Here is a 17,343-nt window from a genome sequence, read left to right on the forward strand (position 1 = left end):
AGCAGGACAAAATTCAACTGCCCCCAGACACTACAAAACACTTTTCCCTTACTTTCTAACAGAAGTCATCCATCTTATTTATCAACTCTCTAGAAAATTAACAGAAAAAAATATTTCAGCATTGCTTATGGTATAAAATTCTTGCTAATTCTGAACATGTGTTGTCAAGGAAATAATGAGGAATGAAATATGAACACTCACAAACAGCAGGAAATGCAGTTCACAGCAAAAAAGCATTATCAAATTTTCTATCTTACTGAATAACAACATATTTTTAACTAAAAGAAAAAAAGTTTCACTTGTTTGTACTTTTTCATCCATTTCAAAACAATTCAGCCATTCTGTGATTGTTCAGCTATCTTTGTTATTCCAACAGTTACTGAAAAATCATCTTATTTCTAAGAAAAATTAAAACTGAGCCTTTTTTTTCAAAGCAGCCATTATAGAAACGTTAGCTATGTTATTTTTGGTTTTACCTTAAATATTTCAAGGAATTAGTGTGATTTTATTCTAAATTGATAACTAAGAAAATTTACAAGAAATTAACATTTTAAAGCTGTTGTAAGAAATTTCACTGACACCTGCTGAGAATTAACCTAAAGTAAGCAATTATGGTTCTATTGAATGTAGAAGACCTTGGCAACATGAAGCAGGATAAATACAGCCCTTTTTGCATGTCTTAAAGGAAAACAGTTAACAAATTTAAAAGAACTACAATGGAAATATTTCAGGGGCAAAATACCAAATATTAAAATCCATTTTTCAATGGATTTCACCAGTGTTACTGCTATTTGTCAAAATTCCAGGAAATACTGATGGAATTGGCTTTATGACCAGTTCTGGTACAATATAATGCCTCTGATTGCTGGACTGACTTGGCTAACATTGAATATTACCTGCAAACACCCTAAGGCTCATAGACAAAAGTGGAAATGTAGCTTTATTCTACAAATACATTATCCTTTCCTACTTTAGTAATTCATCAACTTCTCTCTTTAAATAAACTTTTATCAACTCAGCCAGCTTTCAAATGAGCAAAATATATTAAGCATCATTTTACTTTTAAATTAAAACCTGTAAGTATGGTGATAAATTCCATTATAAAACATTATGCCATTTCCTATTACTGCTTAAACAGCCCCAACAGGTCACAGACATCTCTCTATGTGTCATTTTTCTAGTGTCTCCTGGGATGGAGCTCATTAGAAAGGTATTGTGCTCTAAATTTTGGTGGATGTTTTGCATTCACTTTTCACAACAAAAAAAAAGTTTTAAATTGTTTTTAAAATTGTATATATTTAAAATGGTTCTTTTCACTTGAAACACAGCTGCTACTTCTGTTAAAAATAGGAATCATGGACAGTCTCTCAACAGAGTTGATCAAGGATGGCATTTGAAACCAGTAAAAACAGACATGATGGAAAAAACACCTGTTGACTACACAGGGATCTTTACAAGGGAATTTTTTTTGTCAAGGGAATTTATACCTGCTCCTCTACATAAAACCAGAAAAAAACCTTGGGTCTAAGATACAACTTGGAATACTAGACAGAGCCCCATGCCTTTCCAAGTTACCATTCCAACTGAGTATTTCAGGGCACAAAGGAAGTTGTACTTAAGCAGGCAAATGCTCTTTTAAGTTATGATTTTATTAGCATGGCATACAAAAACAAAACTGGAAGCAGAAGGCACACAAGACTTCCCCTCCCAAATCTGTGATACTGAAATCACAACACAACATCCTGGACTCTGCCAGAACTACAATGGATTCTTGAAAAGCAATCCATTTCAGGTTTCTTTTGTCCCTTCAATGTGAAGAAGTAAATAGGTACTGATTGAAAATGGCTTTCCCCATGGTACATATTGACAACAAATTACAGGCTGGCAAAAGGCCAAGAAGCAAAAAGTGACCTGGCAAATATCCTGAATTCAATACAAACTACTCATTGAAGAGTGGCTGGAGGGTTTCCTTGGGAGAAACAGGGATGCAGAGGCATTGATCAGAATCTGAGCTCACCACACCCATCACAGGGCTGGTACAGGAAAGGAACTGGAGCCAGGACAGGGATCTTAGTGGGGTAAAAGAAACCAGTAACAGTACTGACCTGAGCCTGTAACTCCCAGAACTGACCTCTTGAGAAATGATTCCAATTCTGAGTGACTTGAGTGGCAATAATATCATGTTTGCAGAGATTTGGCTGAAGTATTATCATTACAGAACAATAATGAATTTAAAGAAGCTACACAGTGCTTCTTTAGCTTTGGAGACTACTTTCCCCTGCCACATATTGTAGCAATCAAATATTTTTGAGACTTAATATAAGTGATTTACTTACAGGAACTATTAAAGCCTTCATTTACTCTGATGATAGTACACACTAGATGCTTTTATATATATATATATCAATATATGTAAATATACATCACTTTGTCAAACTGAATATATACACTCAAGTTCCATTAAACGTGGAAAATACTTCAAAGAATAGTTCAATAATGCCATTAGCACTTCTTGAAGATTACACATCAAAGATCTTTGAAACACTCAGTGCAACTCAGAAGTGCACTCAGAGTCGATTTCAGCACAAACCCGTGAGCACAGAGCCACAGGACATAAAAGCTCAATATTTAAGAGGGCTGCAATGCACTGCACGTTGCAGTGTGACATCTGTAAACTGCTCCCTTTCTCACATCACCAACTGCCATTCATGCTTTATTGTACAGTAACACTTATTCCTCCAAAGGAGGTGCACACACACAGCATCCACTGTGTTTGCTAAATATCAGTTTGAAATAAAATGTTCAAACTTCTCTAGTGGTTTAAGAGCCCATTCTCTTACAAAACTAATGTAAGCATTTACTGACAAAAAAAGTAATGAAAATTCAGAGAGACGTAGGAGGCTTTGAAAACACTGTATTTTAATAGTGGTTTATACTTTGACCACTAGTAAACCTAGAAGGAAATGGCCTGATCTGAGGAATAAATATGCACACAGATAAATAAACAAAAAGGTTGAATAGATTGAAATCCTTCTTTTGTAAAAAAGAAACCTCTGAAACATACTTATAAACTATTTTACCTTCAAGGGCATGTTATATAATATTTTATTATCATGAAAAATGACAGTAAACATCTCCCTTATTTTACAATAATTACAGAAAGGTGTTGTCACATTTCCCCTCATATTGAATTTTTACATTTTCATAAATTCAATATGTGGAGTATCTTCACATTATAACAGATCTTGCATTTGGTTGCAACAATGTAAGCAAAGAGCTTACTTCCCAATTCCAGCTAGGGAAAATAGTCCTTACGTGATGCAAAACATACTGTCTCATTCCAGAGTCCAGTCCTGAAACAGAACTGTGTTTTCCTACAGGTATAAAAGTATCAAAAAAGTCACCACATAAACCTCTGTACTTCATCACTATTTTCCCATTGGAATGTTCTATTTAGAAAAAGATAAAAAGTTACAGCATTTACTAAAATATAAAATGCCAGTTCCAGAAGTTGTCTATGTAGAGGCAGCAATGGAATATTGAGCCTATATATTAAGAATGGCAAAATAAAGTAACGAAATTCTAGCAATTTTTGAGGAACTGTGACTGCTAATAAACATACAAAATACATTAAGATCCAGAATATCGATTTTGATTTTAGTGTATCAGCAAAACTCCAGCCAGCGAATAGGTAGAAAGGAACTAACAGGTATTTTACAAGCTCGTGTCTTTGGAACACTTTTCTCCAGACATAAAATGTATAATGTCTGTTGTCTGCTAGTAAATACTTATGGACATAGGTAAATTTCCAGATCAGGAACAAAGAGATGACAGTGACTAAGCTATACTGCACAGGGTGCTTCTTCAATGACAACAGGAATTTCCTGATTTTAGTAGGGGTCAGTAAATGAGGAAATGAAAAAAAAACAGTAAAGGACAGAAAATAGAACAGCTGAGGAAAGTGCAAACAGGCTTCATGACTACTTCTGTCACCAACAACTATTCCACCATTGATGAAGACAAAAACAAAGAAGAGACATACTAAAATGATGTATGGCCAAGTTAAAGCAGTAAGTGTAACTAAATTTTTGGGTGACAAGAGATATTTAACAAGAAACTGCAGTATTCTGGTCAAATCTGAAAATGATCCTTTCCTGGAAGAAATCTTTTCATCTTTCTTTTTCTGCAACTCAATCTTCCAGGCTTCATTTAGCTTCTCTGCAACAACATTTCCAGCACAAAAAACTGTCCACACAATGTTTGTCTGACGAAACATGAAGGCACAAAATCCAAGGAGAGCAGAAGTTTTATGGTTACCATAAAGGCACATTAAATAGGAAAAAAGAGTAAAAAATACTGATCCTGGATCTGTATAATAAAGGAATGTGAAAAAATAAAGCGTGGGAAATGCTGCAAGAGTTAATGCAGACGAGATCCTCTGGAAACCAGACACAGCCTAAAGAAGAAGCAGAAAAATGTGGTTAGACAGTGCCCAATAAAATAAAATAGTACATTAAAAGAAAACTAGTACAACACTTGAGAATTCCATTAACACAATATAACATCTCCTATGTTCTTTGTTTCCATTATTGCACAAATGCTGTATTTTTCTTAAGTTCCTGCTATGTTTATACAGTTACACAATGTTAAAATCCAAGTGAAAAGCACAGAACATTACTGCAGGTGATTTAAAAAGATGGCAATGAAAATACACCAACTTCTTTCATTTGTCAGGTGTGCACGTATTTGTGGTATTAAAATCATGGTGGGGGCATCACTGCTCCCATACTTTGGATAAAAGGGCTGCATCAATGGGCAGAAGACAAAATCAATGGTTTATTCCCCTGCAATCTCACCATGAGATTCTGTTTGTCTGTGTGACAGCACCATTCTGTGTCTCTGCTATCACCTCTTTTGAACCCAGTCATAGAGAGGCCAACTCCAAGTTTCTGATCTTTGATGTAGCTTTTATTATTTATCCTCATTATAATTAATGAGTCAGAAAAGAAATTTTAAAAAAGGTAGGAGACCATGCAGTTAAAAACTCTTCCCAATTATTCCACTCACTACAACACCACAAATCACAACATTAAAAAATGCTGCATGATGTTTCTGAATGCTGTAGTGTGGGTTGAAACGGCCACTCATCACAAGGAAGGGGAATACAGAAAACATTGAAGACAAAGAAATATCAAAGGATAACTAAATGCTCAGACTATCATCATGAAACTTGTTCTTACATTTATGTTTCCACTTTGAAGTATAAAATTAAAAGTAGAAACCATTTATTTAATCTGATCTAATTCTGTGCAGTGTTATCATTAGCTTAAAAATGAAGAGATTTCCTCTAAGAAAACACACCAATTTTCTTTGGTGTGGAAGGAATCCTTCAGTAAAGGAATCCTTCAGTTTTCAGGGAAAAGGAAAAAAATGTTTTAAGGTTAAAAGTAAAAAAATGTAACTTTACTAATGTGCAGGATTTTAAATAGGCCGTTAACCACTAAACTTATTTACTACAGTGGTGGATGCTTTAGATTTTTAAATATACAGCATTCTTGTATGCAAGCTGAACTGCTATGGTCTGGATGTGTGGACAGGTAAGAACTGGCAGGGTTGTGAACTGGTTACACTCTACCCAAAGGACAGTAACAACCCAAGGACCACAGGGATCAATACTGGCACCTGTTCCATTTAATGGCGTTATCAAAGACAAGATAGACACTGTCACCGAGTCTGTAGTTGACACTGTGTAAGCAGGACCAGACAATTTGCTCAAAAGCACAAGTGTCATCCAGAGTAACTCTGGAGGAATGGGGTAATGAAAACATGATTAAATTCAACAAGGCCAAATCCAAATGCCTACAGCTGTAAAATAAGAAATCCCCTTAAATGGCACAGGCTGCTCACAGAGCAGCTGAGGAGCCGCTGTTCAAGTTGTGTGAGGACTCTTAAGCAATTCCAATGACATGAGCATGTCAGACCTTTGCATAGTAAAGTTCTGCATAGCTACTAACTTTTATTTCAACAGGACTCCTTCTACATATGTGCAAGAATGAATTTTTAGAGGACTGCACCATGTGCAAGAAAAAAAAAATATTTAAAAGAAATTAGAGAAAAGGAATGTGCCTTATTGGCCAAACTGCTGGTGGTACTCGCAGTTACATAAAACTGAGGTAGTGAAGGGAACATACACTAAACCATCAAAGTTGCTTGCACGACTGCATAACATTGCTTTACTTTGACCGTACCTTATTCTTCTGATGGATCTTGAACAGAAGCAAGTACAGTAAGTAGAAGTTCCCAGCACTGAAGAGGAGGTTGATAAACCTGAGCATTCCCACAGAGCACACCACGCTTCCCGTCCAGCCGAGGAGCCACGCCGCGGGCTTCACCACTCCCACCGAGAGCAGGTACAGGCCGGGCAGCGTGGTGATCATGGGGTCCCACTGCAAGGGAACACAGCGTCAGGGACCCGCTGCCTCCACAGGGCCCGAGCCGCGACACGGCCACACCGCCCCAACACGATCGCTGGCTCGGCCGCAGGCTCTGACACATCCCGGCACTGCTGCCCTGAGGGCTCTGAACTCTGCAAGCGCTGCCCGGCTGCTGCTGCGGCTCCACCCGCTACACAACCCGCGTCCGGCCAGCCCCGACCCCGACCCCGAGCGCTGCTGCGCCGCTGCCGCAAGGGTGAGCCCCTCCCGACCTGCAGGAAGCGGCCGTGGCAATAGGCCTGCGCCTGCGGGACGTGGAACACCTCGTCCATGTAGGGCCCGCGCTGGCGGCGGCTGACGGCCGCGAAGAGCAGGCAGGACAGCAGGAAGGCGCCGCTCATGGCCCCCGAGAAGCCGTAGGCCTCGTAGCGCTCCATGCCGGCTCCGCGCCGGCCGCGACGGGGCCGCCCTTCCGGGGAGGGGCGAGGGGCGGCACCCGGGAAGCGGGGCCGGGAATCGGGGGATTCCTGTGGGAAGCGCTGAGCCTTTGGTCTCCCTGGCCGCGTGTGTTTAGCGCTGTGTTTTCCGCGGGCCGAGCAGCGATATCCCGGGGATGGAGCGAACGCACCGGCTGGAGCTGTTCCCGGAGCGCAGCGTCACGCTGCTCCTCTTCCAGCACGTGAAAAATGCCGCCGCTCTGCGGAAAAAAGCCATGGAGGGCTCCATTGAGGGAGCACTGATAAACCCTGCGATGGTGAGTGTTGTCCTGGCGGATCGGAGTGCCCGCGGGAGCTCACGAAGCTGGCCGGGCTCTCCGTCGCTGTCACACGCTGCTCTGCGCGTCCCCCGGCTCTGCAAGTGCCCGCCTTTGGTTTCATTACTGCCTCCTACATCTGAAAGGGTCGGCTCTGTAAAACAGCCTTGGCAAGATTGGCCAAAAAACATTATGTTTTGATTAATTTCGCATCCTGCTTGGTGGCGTTTAAATCTCCCTCATGTGTAAACTCTAGTGCTAATTAATTCATGCTATCTAAAGTTTACTATTTGATGCCTTTGTTCTCATTTAACCCACAAATAGTTTCAGAATCTAGTCGTTTTTTGTTAGGGGTCAGGATTTTTTTCAGATTTCAAAACAGTAAGTTAATTCTGTATAACTCTTTCTGTTGTGTTTTACAGATTGTAGATCCTTTTCAGATTCTTGTGGCAGCCAACAAAGCAGTGCATCTACAGAAGATAGGTAAAATGAAGACCAGAACACTCTATGCAGAAATTATTTTCAGCCTTTCACCGAGCAACAATGTAAGATTTATTGAACAAATTTCTTTTTTTGCCAGAAAAGCTTGCTAAGATCCACACAGCCAAACTAACTACATGTATTCCTTTAATAATCTACATAGCTACTGGTAGAAGTTTTTAATTGTTATTTTTAATGACACTAATGTGCTGTTGTGGTTTGTAGCCTGTCAGAATTCCACTAATGTAAAATGTCTGTCAGTTTATACTCTTGGGGTATCTGACACAGTAACTGAAAAGGTTCCTGGTATGTAGTGAGAAAGTGACTCATAATATTTTTTTCTCTTTTTACAGATTTCAGATGCATTTAAAAAGTTTGGCATTTCAGACAGCGACACAGCAGTGCTCATTGTGCTGGTCGTGGATGGAGACAAGAATGTCAATCTGGCAGATATAACATCTCAGGTGGAAGGCCAGCAGGTTTCCCTAGATGAACTCCCCCAGCTAACAGACACTGCCAAAGTTAAAAAGGTGTGTAGCCAAAAGAGAGGACTGACATGGAGAAAAGGGACAGTCTATTTAGTTGTCTGATTAAATATCAACAGACAAAAGTAACTTAGGATCTGTATTTCTTTAGCAGAACTGAAAACTTCGTTTAAGTGGACCTTGATTATTTCTTAGAATTTTTTAGTTGAAACAAATTTTAGTTGTCACACCCTAACATCACAAAGTTTAAGTCTTCAAATTATTAATGTTGTCAGGGAATTAGAGCATAAAAATAAATTCCTGATTGCTGCCTACCATCCAGGAACTTTTGATTCCTGTTTTTCAGGCAAATATTAATTTAATTAAACATTTCAGTCCTGAGCATTTTCATAAGCTTAAGTACATAGATAGTCCCAGAAGAGGTGGTTAAAATAGGAACAGGTTAATTAGCTGTTAGGAGCTGTCTTGGGGCATTTATGCTCTTAACAGATTACCATATGCTAAATAAGTATTTTGAAGCATATGCCTTCTACGTGATAAAATTCGAGTAACTTAAATCATCTTTATCATGTCTGTCAAAGTATTGATAGGAGACATATGAATAAAATTGGACAAATTATAGCATTTAACATATGGAGCTTAAAGTGCTGCTCTTATTCAGTTTCGTAGCTTTCCTTATTCTTGCAGTTTCAGAATTTGCTTCAGTCCAAATTTTGTCTTGCAGTCACAAGAAGATAGGATTTTCCAATATAAAAGTGAGGGAGAGGGGAATAATCTTTTCTTGGTACATAGTTTTAGAAGGTATGTCATTTCTTCCTTATACATCTTTCCTGTTTTTCTTGGTTTTTTGCAGATGTACAAAGTCACTCCACAGGAAGAAAAAATCGGCACCTTATTGGATAGTGTTGTTTGCAGAATGTCAACAAAAGATGTTTTGTGAAAAGGTGGAAATAAATTTCAGAGGAAGTGAAGTAGTACTGAGTAGTGTGATGACATCTGAGCTTTAACCAGGCTTGGACACAAGGGTGACCTGAGCTGTGTTCTAAGCACAGACAGCATGCCAAGCAGAACTTGCCATTGACACTTTGGTCCTTTTTCTTGACAAGGGAGAGTTGGCAGTACTTTAAGCTGAACTTAAACAAAAGGCTTGGAAATTTGTACTTACTTTTGTCTTTTGTCAAATGTTTTGGTTGTCCCAGAGAGAGTTCAAACATTGTAAATCATTTTTATTAACTGTGCTCTGATTTGTTTTGGTTTGGCAACCCGATGGATGATATCCTTTTAACAATGCTACTGCCAGAAAAGGCATCTTTACAGCCCAAGTATTTCTGATGGCCTAGAAAGAGGAAATTTTCCATAAACAATCAGCAGCATCTCCCTCTTTGTGCTCCTGGGACAGAGTGCTGCCCACCCCTTGAGGACAGGAAGGGGCAGAGGGGTGCCATGCCAGCCAGTGGCAGTGTGGAGCAGGGGTGTCAGAGATGTGTACAAGGAAGAATGAGGTCAGTGGGTAATGCTGTGGTGGTGTTAGCACCTGACACTCTGATGTCATCCACTGCTGGCTTTAAAGGATAAGGAGTGGTGCTTTTACTTCATAACACTGGTTTATGCATGATGATGCTGAACTTAGAGCCTGGTTTCAGGTGCAGAATTCACAGACAAATTTGCACCGTAGGTTGTATCCACTTAAATTGTCAATAGAGCTTACATAGTATTCCTAAAGGACATAAAACTTGGTGTTCTGAACCACTGCTAGGGAAGGCCATCAAAGGGAACTAGGAGGACTGTTGATTTCCAGTAGTCACCAGGTGCAACAGCTGTGAATGTGTGTCATTTTATCACATGCAAGCATCCTGTTTAAGTACTGTCCTAATAAGGTAGAAATCCATACTCATTGTTATTTTTGTGGTGTATTGTTTTTCTAAGATGTGCATAAAATTACAGCTGTCTGCATTTTTTTCCTGATGTTTTCTGAGGTATTATGATTTGTGTAATTAAAAGATCTTTGGAAGAGAATGCCTCACATTCTTACACAAAGATTTTGAAGGAGAGGTAGGTCTTAGAGTTGATAATAGTACAGTAAACAGACCAGTGAACTGACATATAGACATGGTTTTGTCTGTGTTTCTGTGTTTAATACAGAAATGTACAGCTTCAGTTTTGCATTTTGATTTCATTTAAGTTTTCCCTTAGTTAAAACACAGTAGTACAAATACCATCCTTTTCTTTCCAACCAGACCAATGGCAAATTTAGTTACGAAGTACTAAGGGAATGACAAGGTTTATCAAAGGATTAGGGGCAAATAGCTGTGCTGACATGTTGCTGTAAAGATGGCTTTACAGAATGCATCATCCTCTCTAAAGGGAAATGTGATGCAGTAGTAAAAAATGGAGCTTGGAAGGACTTGAGTCTTCAAAAGTCTGTCACATCAGCATGTGAGAATGACCATGGAAAATAATGAGACTTGTTTTCCTTTTCTGACAGTCCAGTTGGTACATGGAATATATCATAAGGCTCACTGGCTGAACTGCAATGTTTTTGTTAGTTTAAAATAACAGCAGACAGGCTTACTTAAACCACTGCCTTTTTTGAGCACGTGTAAAACATCTGTCCAGTCTGTTTAGTACAGGAGAAATAGTAATAAAATGATGGCTACATAAAGTTTTGACACACAAATTCCAAACTTGAGTTCCCAGTTTCTACTTCTCCATCTATTTCATTGGTGTAGAGAGTTAAACAGCTCATTACTGTTGATGTAAGTTAAATTGTGATTTACTGTGAGACCCAAATGAGGTGTTTTAATGGGTGGATTTACAGGAAATTATTTTGGGAGTTGAAGTCTCCAGTGTCATTCAGTCAGGCAGATGATTTGAGGCTGTTTGCTTTGAAGACTGCCCTGCAAGACCACAGGTTTTCATGAGATGTGGTTACATTATCCAACTTAAATGAGTTATTTACAAAAACTGATAATAAAAGTAGATTTTGTTCACCCTGCAAAGATGCAGTTGTCTTTCTGAATACATTAAAAATAGTTTAATTTAGATCTTTAGTGTTATTGTTAAATCAACTAAGGCTGTTTTCCAGGAAAGCAAAATTTTAAGAAGAATTTTTTTCAAAACATTTAATGTTCTACAGCAGTCTCTTCTGAACTTTCACACCTCATCTCCTCTATCACAAGGTGAAAGAGGAAACTGAAGTATTTTCAATACCTTATTTGGACCTCCAGTGCTTCAGAGGCAGGATTACTCCTGCAAAATTTATAAATTTAACAATTAAATGCTACATCATGATGTGTGGTCAATTGTTCTAGGGGTTTTTTTTCCCTTGGTGGGGTGCATTTGGGATTTTGTGTTTGACTTCCAGCATGCTGAGGCCACTGCCTGTCCCACAGCCCTGATCACTGGGGTTTTTGTGCTGCTGTCAGTGTGTAGGTCCCTCTCCCATCTCGTGTACTTCAAACTTTTATTGACAAGGGAGGGCCCATCCTTTTGTGTTCACTTGTAATGTTCATCCTACATGTTTTGTGACTGGGTCTGTATGTTCTATGACAATGTATTTAATGTGCTAAGTATTCCTTTGTGTGCTGTTCTCTAGGGAGCATCACCAAAGCACTGCTGCCATGTTAAAGCAGGCTGAGGTGGTGTCTGTGCAGGTGGGGTAACACTGGTTGGAGGAACAGCAACTCCAGCACCTCACTGCCTGCTGAGAGCTGACACCGGTGTCTCTGGTGCTACACTGGCCCTTGTTAACACTCCTGGAGATCTTCTCAGAGACATTTCAGTTTATATATCCCTCCTGATTATGGATGGATACCAAAATGGGGTACACAATACCTTAGGAATTGTGTTGTCTGCAGGTACTACCTGATTACAAATGTGTATCCGAGTCTGTCTAAATGTCTAAATATCTAAATATCTAAATGTCTAAATATCTTGCAGAGTTTTGGTTTTTTGGGGTTAAAATTTGGGGTTTAAGCTGAGTTTAGGCTTGGACTGTTGTCTCCAACAGTCACTGTCCCTCAGAGCTGCCAGTCCACTAATGTGTGCTCATCAGCTGTAGACAGCCAACAAGGAGTTGAACAGAACCTGCCAAATGGCTCTATGTTCAGAAAGCCTGCAGGTTGTCTGAGTGGGATTACTGCCTTGAAAATGTGGGAGTATGGAATGCCCCCCGTCAGGGATGGGCTGGTGTATGTAGGAGCTGGTGCTGCCATGAGATGTTCATGAATAATGGAAAAGCAAGTGGTGGTTGCAGATAAATATATACAAGGTGAAGACTGAGCCAGCTGGTTCTGTGACAAAGGATTCACAAAAGCAGCTTATTCCATAATTTTATTCCTGAGTTTACAAAGTCATTACCATAAGTTAAAGATAATGGATGCAAGTCCCACATAAACTCTTCAGCAATGGAGATGAGAATTTGACTTTTTCAGTGATCTTCCCTTGCCAGCACAATAGCTGTGTTTGTTGGTTATTTTTTCCTATGTTGTGACACAGCAGATATTTCCCTGATTACAGTGTATGTTTTACCATGGATTGGGACAGGCAAACTTAGCAGAGGTAGAGACTCAGCAAGTTCACAAATGGAAAGCTGGGGTGGACATACAAAATATTGACCAATAAAACAGAAGTTGAACTCTTCTTTCAAGGATATCATGCTTCAAGTTTCATTTACATGCTGAGGGTAATATAAATGTGTACAGGTCAAGGAGGTCTCTTGTTATTCACAAAATGATGTTCTGTACATGGCTGGTTAAATTGCTTCATAGATTCACTTCCACAAGTAGCAAACACTTAGGCAGTTTCAAGTAAACTGAAATATGCTGAGACCATTTTTTGTACTTCTTGAGTGGATGGATAATTGACACAAATACTTCTTTAAATATTTGACAGAGAAAGTTCCTATATTGCTGCTATAAGGATGAATCCTTTCTTGACCAGGCTCCCCAGAGTGCCCCTAGAAGGATCATGATGATCACTGTGTACAGGGTGTGGACTGTAACAAGATAATCTCCATGCTGCTGCTGGAACCCAGGGGTGCTGTGCCAGCTCTCACTTCTGTTTCCATTAGGTTTCTGTCTGTGGGCACGGAGAGAATGTATCCTGACATAATAAAAAGCAAGATTAAGGTTAAAAATTATTCTTCTTTATGAAGAGTTCAGTAGTGTTTGTAATGAAATCCAGAATGTGCATTGAATCTGACTAGATTTGGGAAAGAGCTCTTCAGATTGTCTGGAGCTAATAAAATAACTTCTATAATTGGAAATGCAAAACATTTAGCAGCCATTTGGTATTTCTCTCCCACTTGCAGGCACAGTGACAGGATATGGGCTTGTTAGAGGAAAAACAATGTTCTTACTCCTCACTATTGATACAGATCATTGTATGAGAAAAAACATACCCTTTCATTTTGCAATATTATGAAAGAGGAAGGGTTCAAATAAAAAATTACAGTTTTCAAAGCTTTAATGTACAGGAATAAGCACAGCATGTGATCTTCCCATCCTGTTCTGGCATGTCTTTCTATCTCTGCTTTTCAGAGGGGACTTGTGTCAAGGTTTTCATTAGGCAGAGATACCAGTCAGGAGTAACTACATAAAGCACATCTGCAGGATTCTCTGCAGTAACATTTGACATTGCTTTGTCACCTTTCCCAAAAGGTTTGACACTAGAAGTATTCACCTATGGCAACAGACCTCCAATTATTATCTTCACTGAAAATTGCCTGCTAAGCCCCAGTGCTAAGTCCTTGTTCCTGCTGCTTTTGCCTTTTTTTTTTTAAGAGAAAAGAAATGTTTAATGTGCACAATTACATCTGAACTGGAATGCCAAAAGGAGATTAATTAGCTTGTGATTTTCACATTTGTTAGGAAGGGGTCTGAGATGGATTAGATGTATTGCAGGTCTGGTTCATACATGTTCCTGCTGTTACTGCGACAGTAGAGATTACCACAAATGTTAGCACAGATAGAGCTTATGAGTAAAAACAAACTTTAAACCACAAATTACATACTTAGGCACACTTGGAAGAGAGCTGTCAAAACTGATTAGTTAAAACTCTAAGACTGGGAAATGCAATCTCCAAAAGGGAATTAATCAATAAAACAGAAGTTCTTCCATTGAACTTTTACAGAAGGCAATTGCAGAATTAGACATTTAACATTTTTTATCAGGACAATCTGTCATGTGTAGCTGCAAATCAAATAACAGTTCATGATCATTTCGGAGCATCATGTGAACACCACAAGAGGAATATTCTGCCAATAGTTTACTTTTCTATTCCTACCTGAGGGGAATGCAGTTTATGCAGCTTACCTTCTGCAAGCATTCATGGTGTCTGGCTGATTGAGTTCCCACTGCGTCAGATTTCTTCTTGCAGAGAGGAAAAAAGCTGATTTTATCCTTGTTTCCTTGCACAAAATGAGAAAATTTTCTCTCAGTACCAATAAAAAGATTCTTCTTTCCAAGCCCACCAACTTGACCAACAGTAATCTCAGAACAGTAATCTTCTATGTGTCAATGAAAGCTCTCAAATGAATTCTTTCTAAAGCGGATTTTGACACAGTTCTTCAAGAAATTCCCTTGAGCAGTTCACAAGGCAAATTATGAGTAATCCCAGTGACTGGCTTCTTTTAGCTGCTGGGATCTCTAGTTATAAACAGTAGCCCGCTGCTGAAGTGTTGCCAAATTTATAACAACACAAGTAATGCACAGATGGAGGGTGGTGGTGATGAAAAATGCAGGATGAGCTGTAACAGAATTACTTTCTATTAGATCACAAGCTATTTTGGGGTAAAACTTGGTTCCTTTCTACAACTGCAATTTGTTTTAAATTGCCTTGAGTGAAATTTCAAGCCACCGTCACTTACATATGCTGCAATACTCAAATATTTTTTCTGAAAAAAGCAGATGGCTTTTTTAAAAAAAGTTTGATTTTTATAATATGATCACATTCAATCAGCAGTCAATAATATCACCACAAAAACCACATTTTGACATCCAGGGTTAGAAACAGCCACATCCTGACCACCTGGAGCCATTAATTACCACGAGGCTGTGCCAGTGCAGAGTTCCTCCCAAGCTGGGTGTTGCATGACCAGCTGGGTTAATGGTGGGTTTAGTACAACCAATTCAATGCCCCTGTAATGAACTGTAGGGCTTATAAACAAACACATTTAAATTTTCAATTTCTAAAGACAGACCAAAAACTTTCTTTCCCAAAATACTTTATTGCATCATCTTTAAAGTAACTGTATTTCTCATTTAACTGTTACTTTCAGCTTATTGTCACATATAATTGCTATTAAGACAAATCTGAACTTGTAGTTCTGGTACATTTCTAAAGGCTTTTGCCTTTCCTTCACATATGTCCTGGTTACAGCATTTGAGTTTTTATAAAAATAAAACTGGTTCCTTTAGTTTTATTAAAACAACTAGTAATTTCCAAATATGTCCTGGAAGAATCACTCACACTTCAGAAAATGAAAACTGAGTTTGTTGACCCATGTGACTAAAACTGTGTCACTGGAACCAGTGAGGCTACCAAGGACAAAACCTCATTCTTCATTATTAGTAATATATTAAATACAGAAAAACATAAATATTACATTGACTTGGAAGAAGGAATTCCTTATTTTTGACCATTGAATTTCTTGTCATTATAACCCTGCCCCGGTCTGTTTGTTTCACTTTTTTCTCTGACTTTTTTTCCTTTCAGGAAAGGAAGTTCTTCATTTCGTGAAAGGAAATGAAATGTTCTGATTTCAAACTGTACCAATTCAGCAAGGTTTGATCCATTTCCCCCTGTTTCATATCATCCCATTACCTTATCATTTTTTCACTTTGGTTCAGAAATTTCAACAATGAAATCTTGAAAATAGAGAAGAAAGTGTAACAAACACTCTGGAAGGGAAACACAATATGATTTTAAACAATACAATTGAAAAAAAAAAAGGAAATTTGGGAATGCAGTGATTCCAACCAAACTGATTGGGATGAATTGATGTGCAGTGAAAAGGATTAAAAATTACCAAAATTAAATTTACTAAAATCCCAAAATCAGGGAATGAAGTCAAACAAAAAGAGAGGAGAAGAAATAGATGAAATGAAACACTTAAAGAAAAAAAAAAAAACATTGCAACAAAGGGAAAACAATCAAATGGCATGGGATGACATGAAGTGCAGGGAAACAGACCATACTTTTCCAAATTGATTCTCATTGAAATTGCAAGATTTCCTTGGAGGAAATTAAGAATTGCATTTCCTTTGAGGAAATGAAGAATTTCCTTTATGAAAAGAAATGAAATCTCGAAAAAAGTGAAACAATCAGACTAGGTAGGAATTATAATGACATGAAATTGAATTGAAAGAAATAAAAGAAACCAATAAATTGAAATTGTTACATCTATAAGAGTAATTCAAGGAGCAATGAGGAAAACATCAAAGAGAACAGGTAGAAAATTGTGATGTAAAAAGATGGAAGACAGAAACTGTGACAATGAGGATTGGCCTATTTTAGAAGCAATTAAGCTGGACAGTTCCCCATGACCACTGCCAGCCAGGAGGGACTCCCCAAGGGAGGGAGAAGTGTGAGGTGAGCATGTTAAATACTCAGCAGAAACCTCTTTGTCCCAGCTATTTATTGTGCATATTTGCCAATACATAGGGCACTTGCTGCATACTCAAGTCACATACATACTGCTTGTGGGGCTCCATGAAAGGTAAAAAAAATGACAAATGGCCGAGTGGAGAAAGGATTAGAGAATATCCTATCTATATGAAAATCTGCACTTCATAATTAACTGTTCTTATTCAGCTGATAAATTCCAGTTGGTTGATTTAGTCATCTAAAAATACTTAGAACAGAATACATCACTGGAACTCAATTTCTCATACCATGCATACATGAAGAGAAAACCCTATACACTGCACAGCATTAAATGTCAGAGGAAATGTGAAGAGTGGTGTTTTCCTAGTGTTTTTCATGAACATGGTTCTACTTTTAAAACGATTCCAACAATCAGGCTTGTGAAAGATGTGTATTTTATGCTTGGCTTTTTGCAAATATTAAAATGAATATTATATGTGTTGTGTTAGAAAGTAATGCTGTATTAATTCTCTTAAGCAGTGTGTTAAATAAAGTTTTGATTATAAAAAATGTTAAAATAGAAACTATGTTATGTAGGATACT

General features: G+C 38.4%; 2 protein-coding genes and 1 long non-coding RNA gene across 3 annotated transcripts; 1 reads left to right on the forward strand and 2 right to left on the reverse strand.

Moving 5' to 3' along the window:
* Positions 1 to 2,717: 2,717 nt before the first annotated feature.
* On the reverse strand, positions 2,718 to 6,959 carry ALG10 (ALG10 alpha-1,2-glucosyltransferase). The gene is made up of 3 exons (XM_054275190.1): positions 6,707 to 6,959; positions 6,249 to 6,446; positions 2,718 to 4,456 (listed from the first exon to the last, which is right to left on the reverse strand). Exons 1-3 carry the CDS (start codon positions 6,869 to 6,871, stop codon positions 3,401 to 3,403), a joined length of 1,419 nt encoding a protein of 472 aa, XP_054131165.1. The 5' UTR covers positions 6,872 to 6,959; the 3' UTR covers positions 2,718 to 3,400.
* On the forward strand, positions 6,959 to 11,716 carry TPRKB (TP53RK binding protein). The gene is made up of 4 exons (XM_054275205.1): positions 6,959 to 7,188; positions 7,611 to 7,733; positions 8,022 to 8,198; positions 9,007 to 11,716. Exons 1-4 carry the CDS (start codon positions 7,048 to 7,050, stop codon positions 9,091 to 9,093), a joined length of 528 nt encoding a protein of 175 aa, XP_054131180.1. The 5' UTR covers positions 6,959 to 7,047; the 3' UTR covers positions 9,094 to 11,716.
* Positions 11,717 to 12,470: 754 nt separating this feature from the next.
* On the reverse strand, positions 12,471 to 15,085 carry LOC128936346 (uncharacterized). Its single transcript, XR_008482986.1, has 2 exons — positions 14,469 to 15,085; positions 12,471 to 13,256 (listed from the first exon to the last, which is right to left on the reverse strand). It is a non-coding gene; the product is annotated as an uncharacterized LOC128936346 (long non-coding RNA).
* Positions 15,086 to 17,343: the final 2,258 nt, after the last annotated feature.

This window comes from Melozone crissalis, unplaced genomic scaffold, assembly GCF_028551555.1.
Source record: "Melozone crissalis strain CALT ecotype California unplaced genomic scaffold, PUWL_Pcris_2 ptg000004l_1, whole genome shotgun sequence".
NCBI classification, from domain to species: Eukaryota; Metazoa; Chordata; class Aves; order Passeriformes; family Passerellidae; genus Melozone; species Melozone crissalis.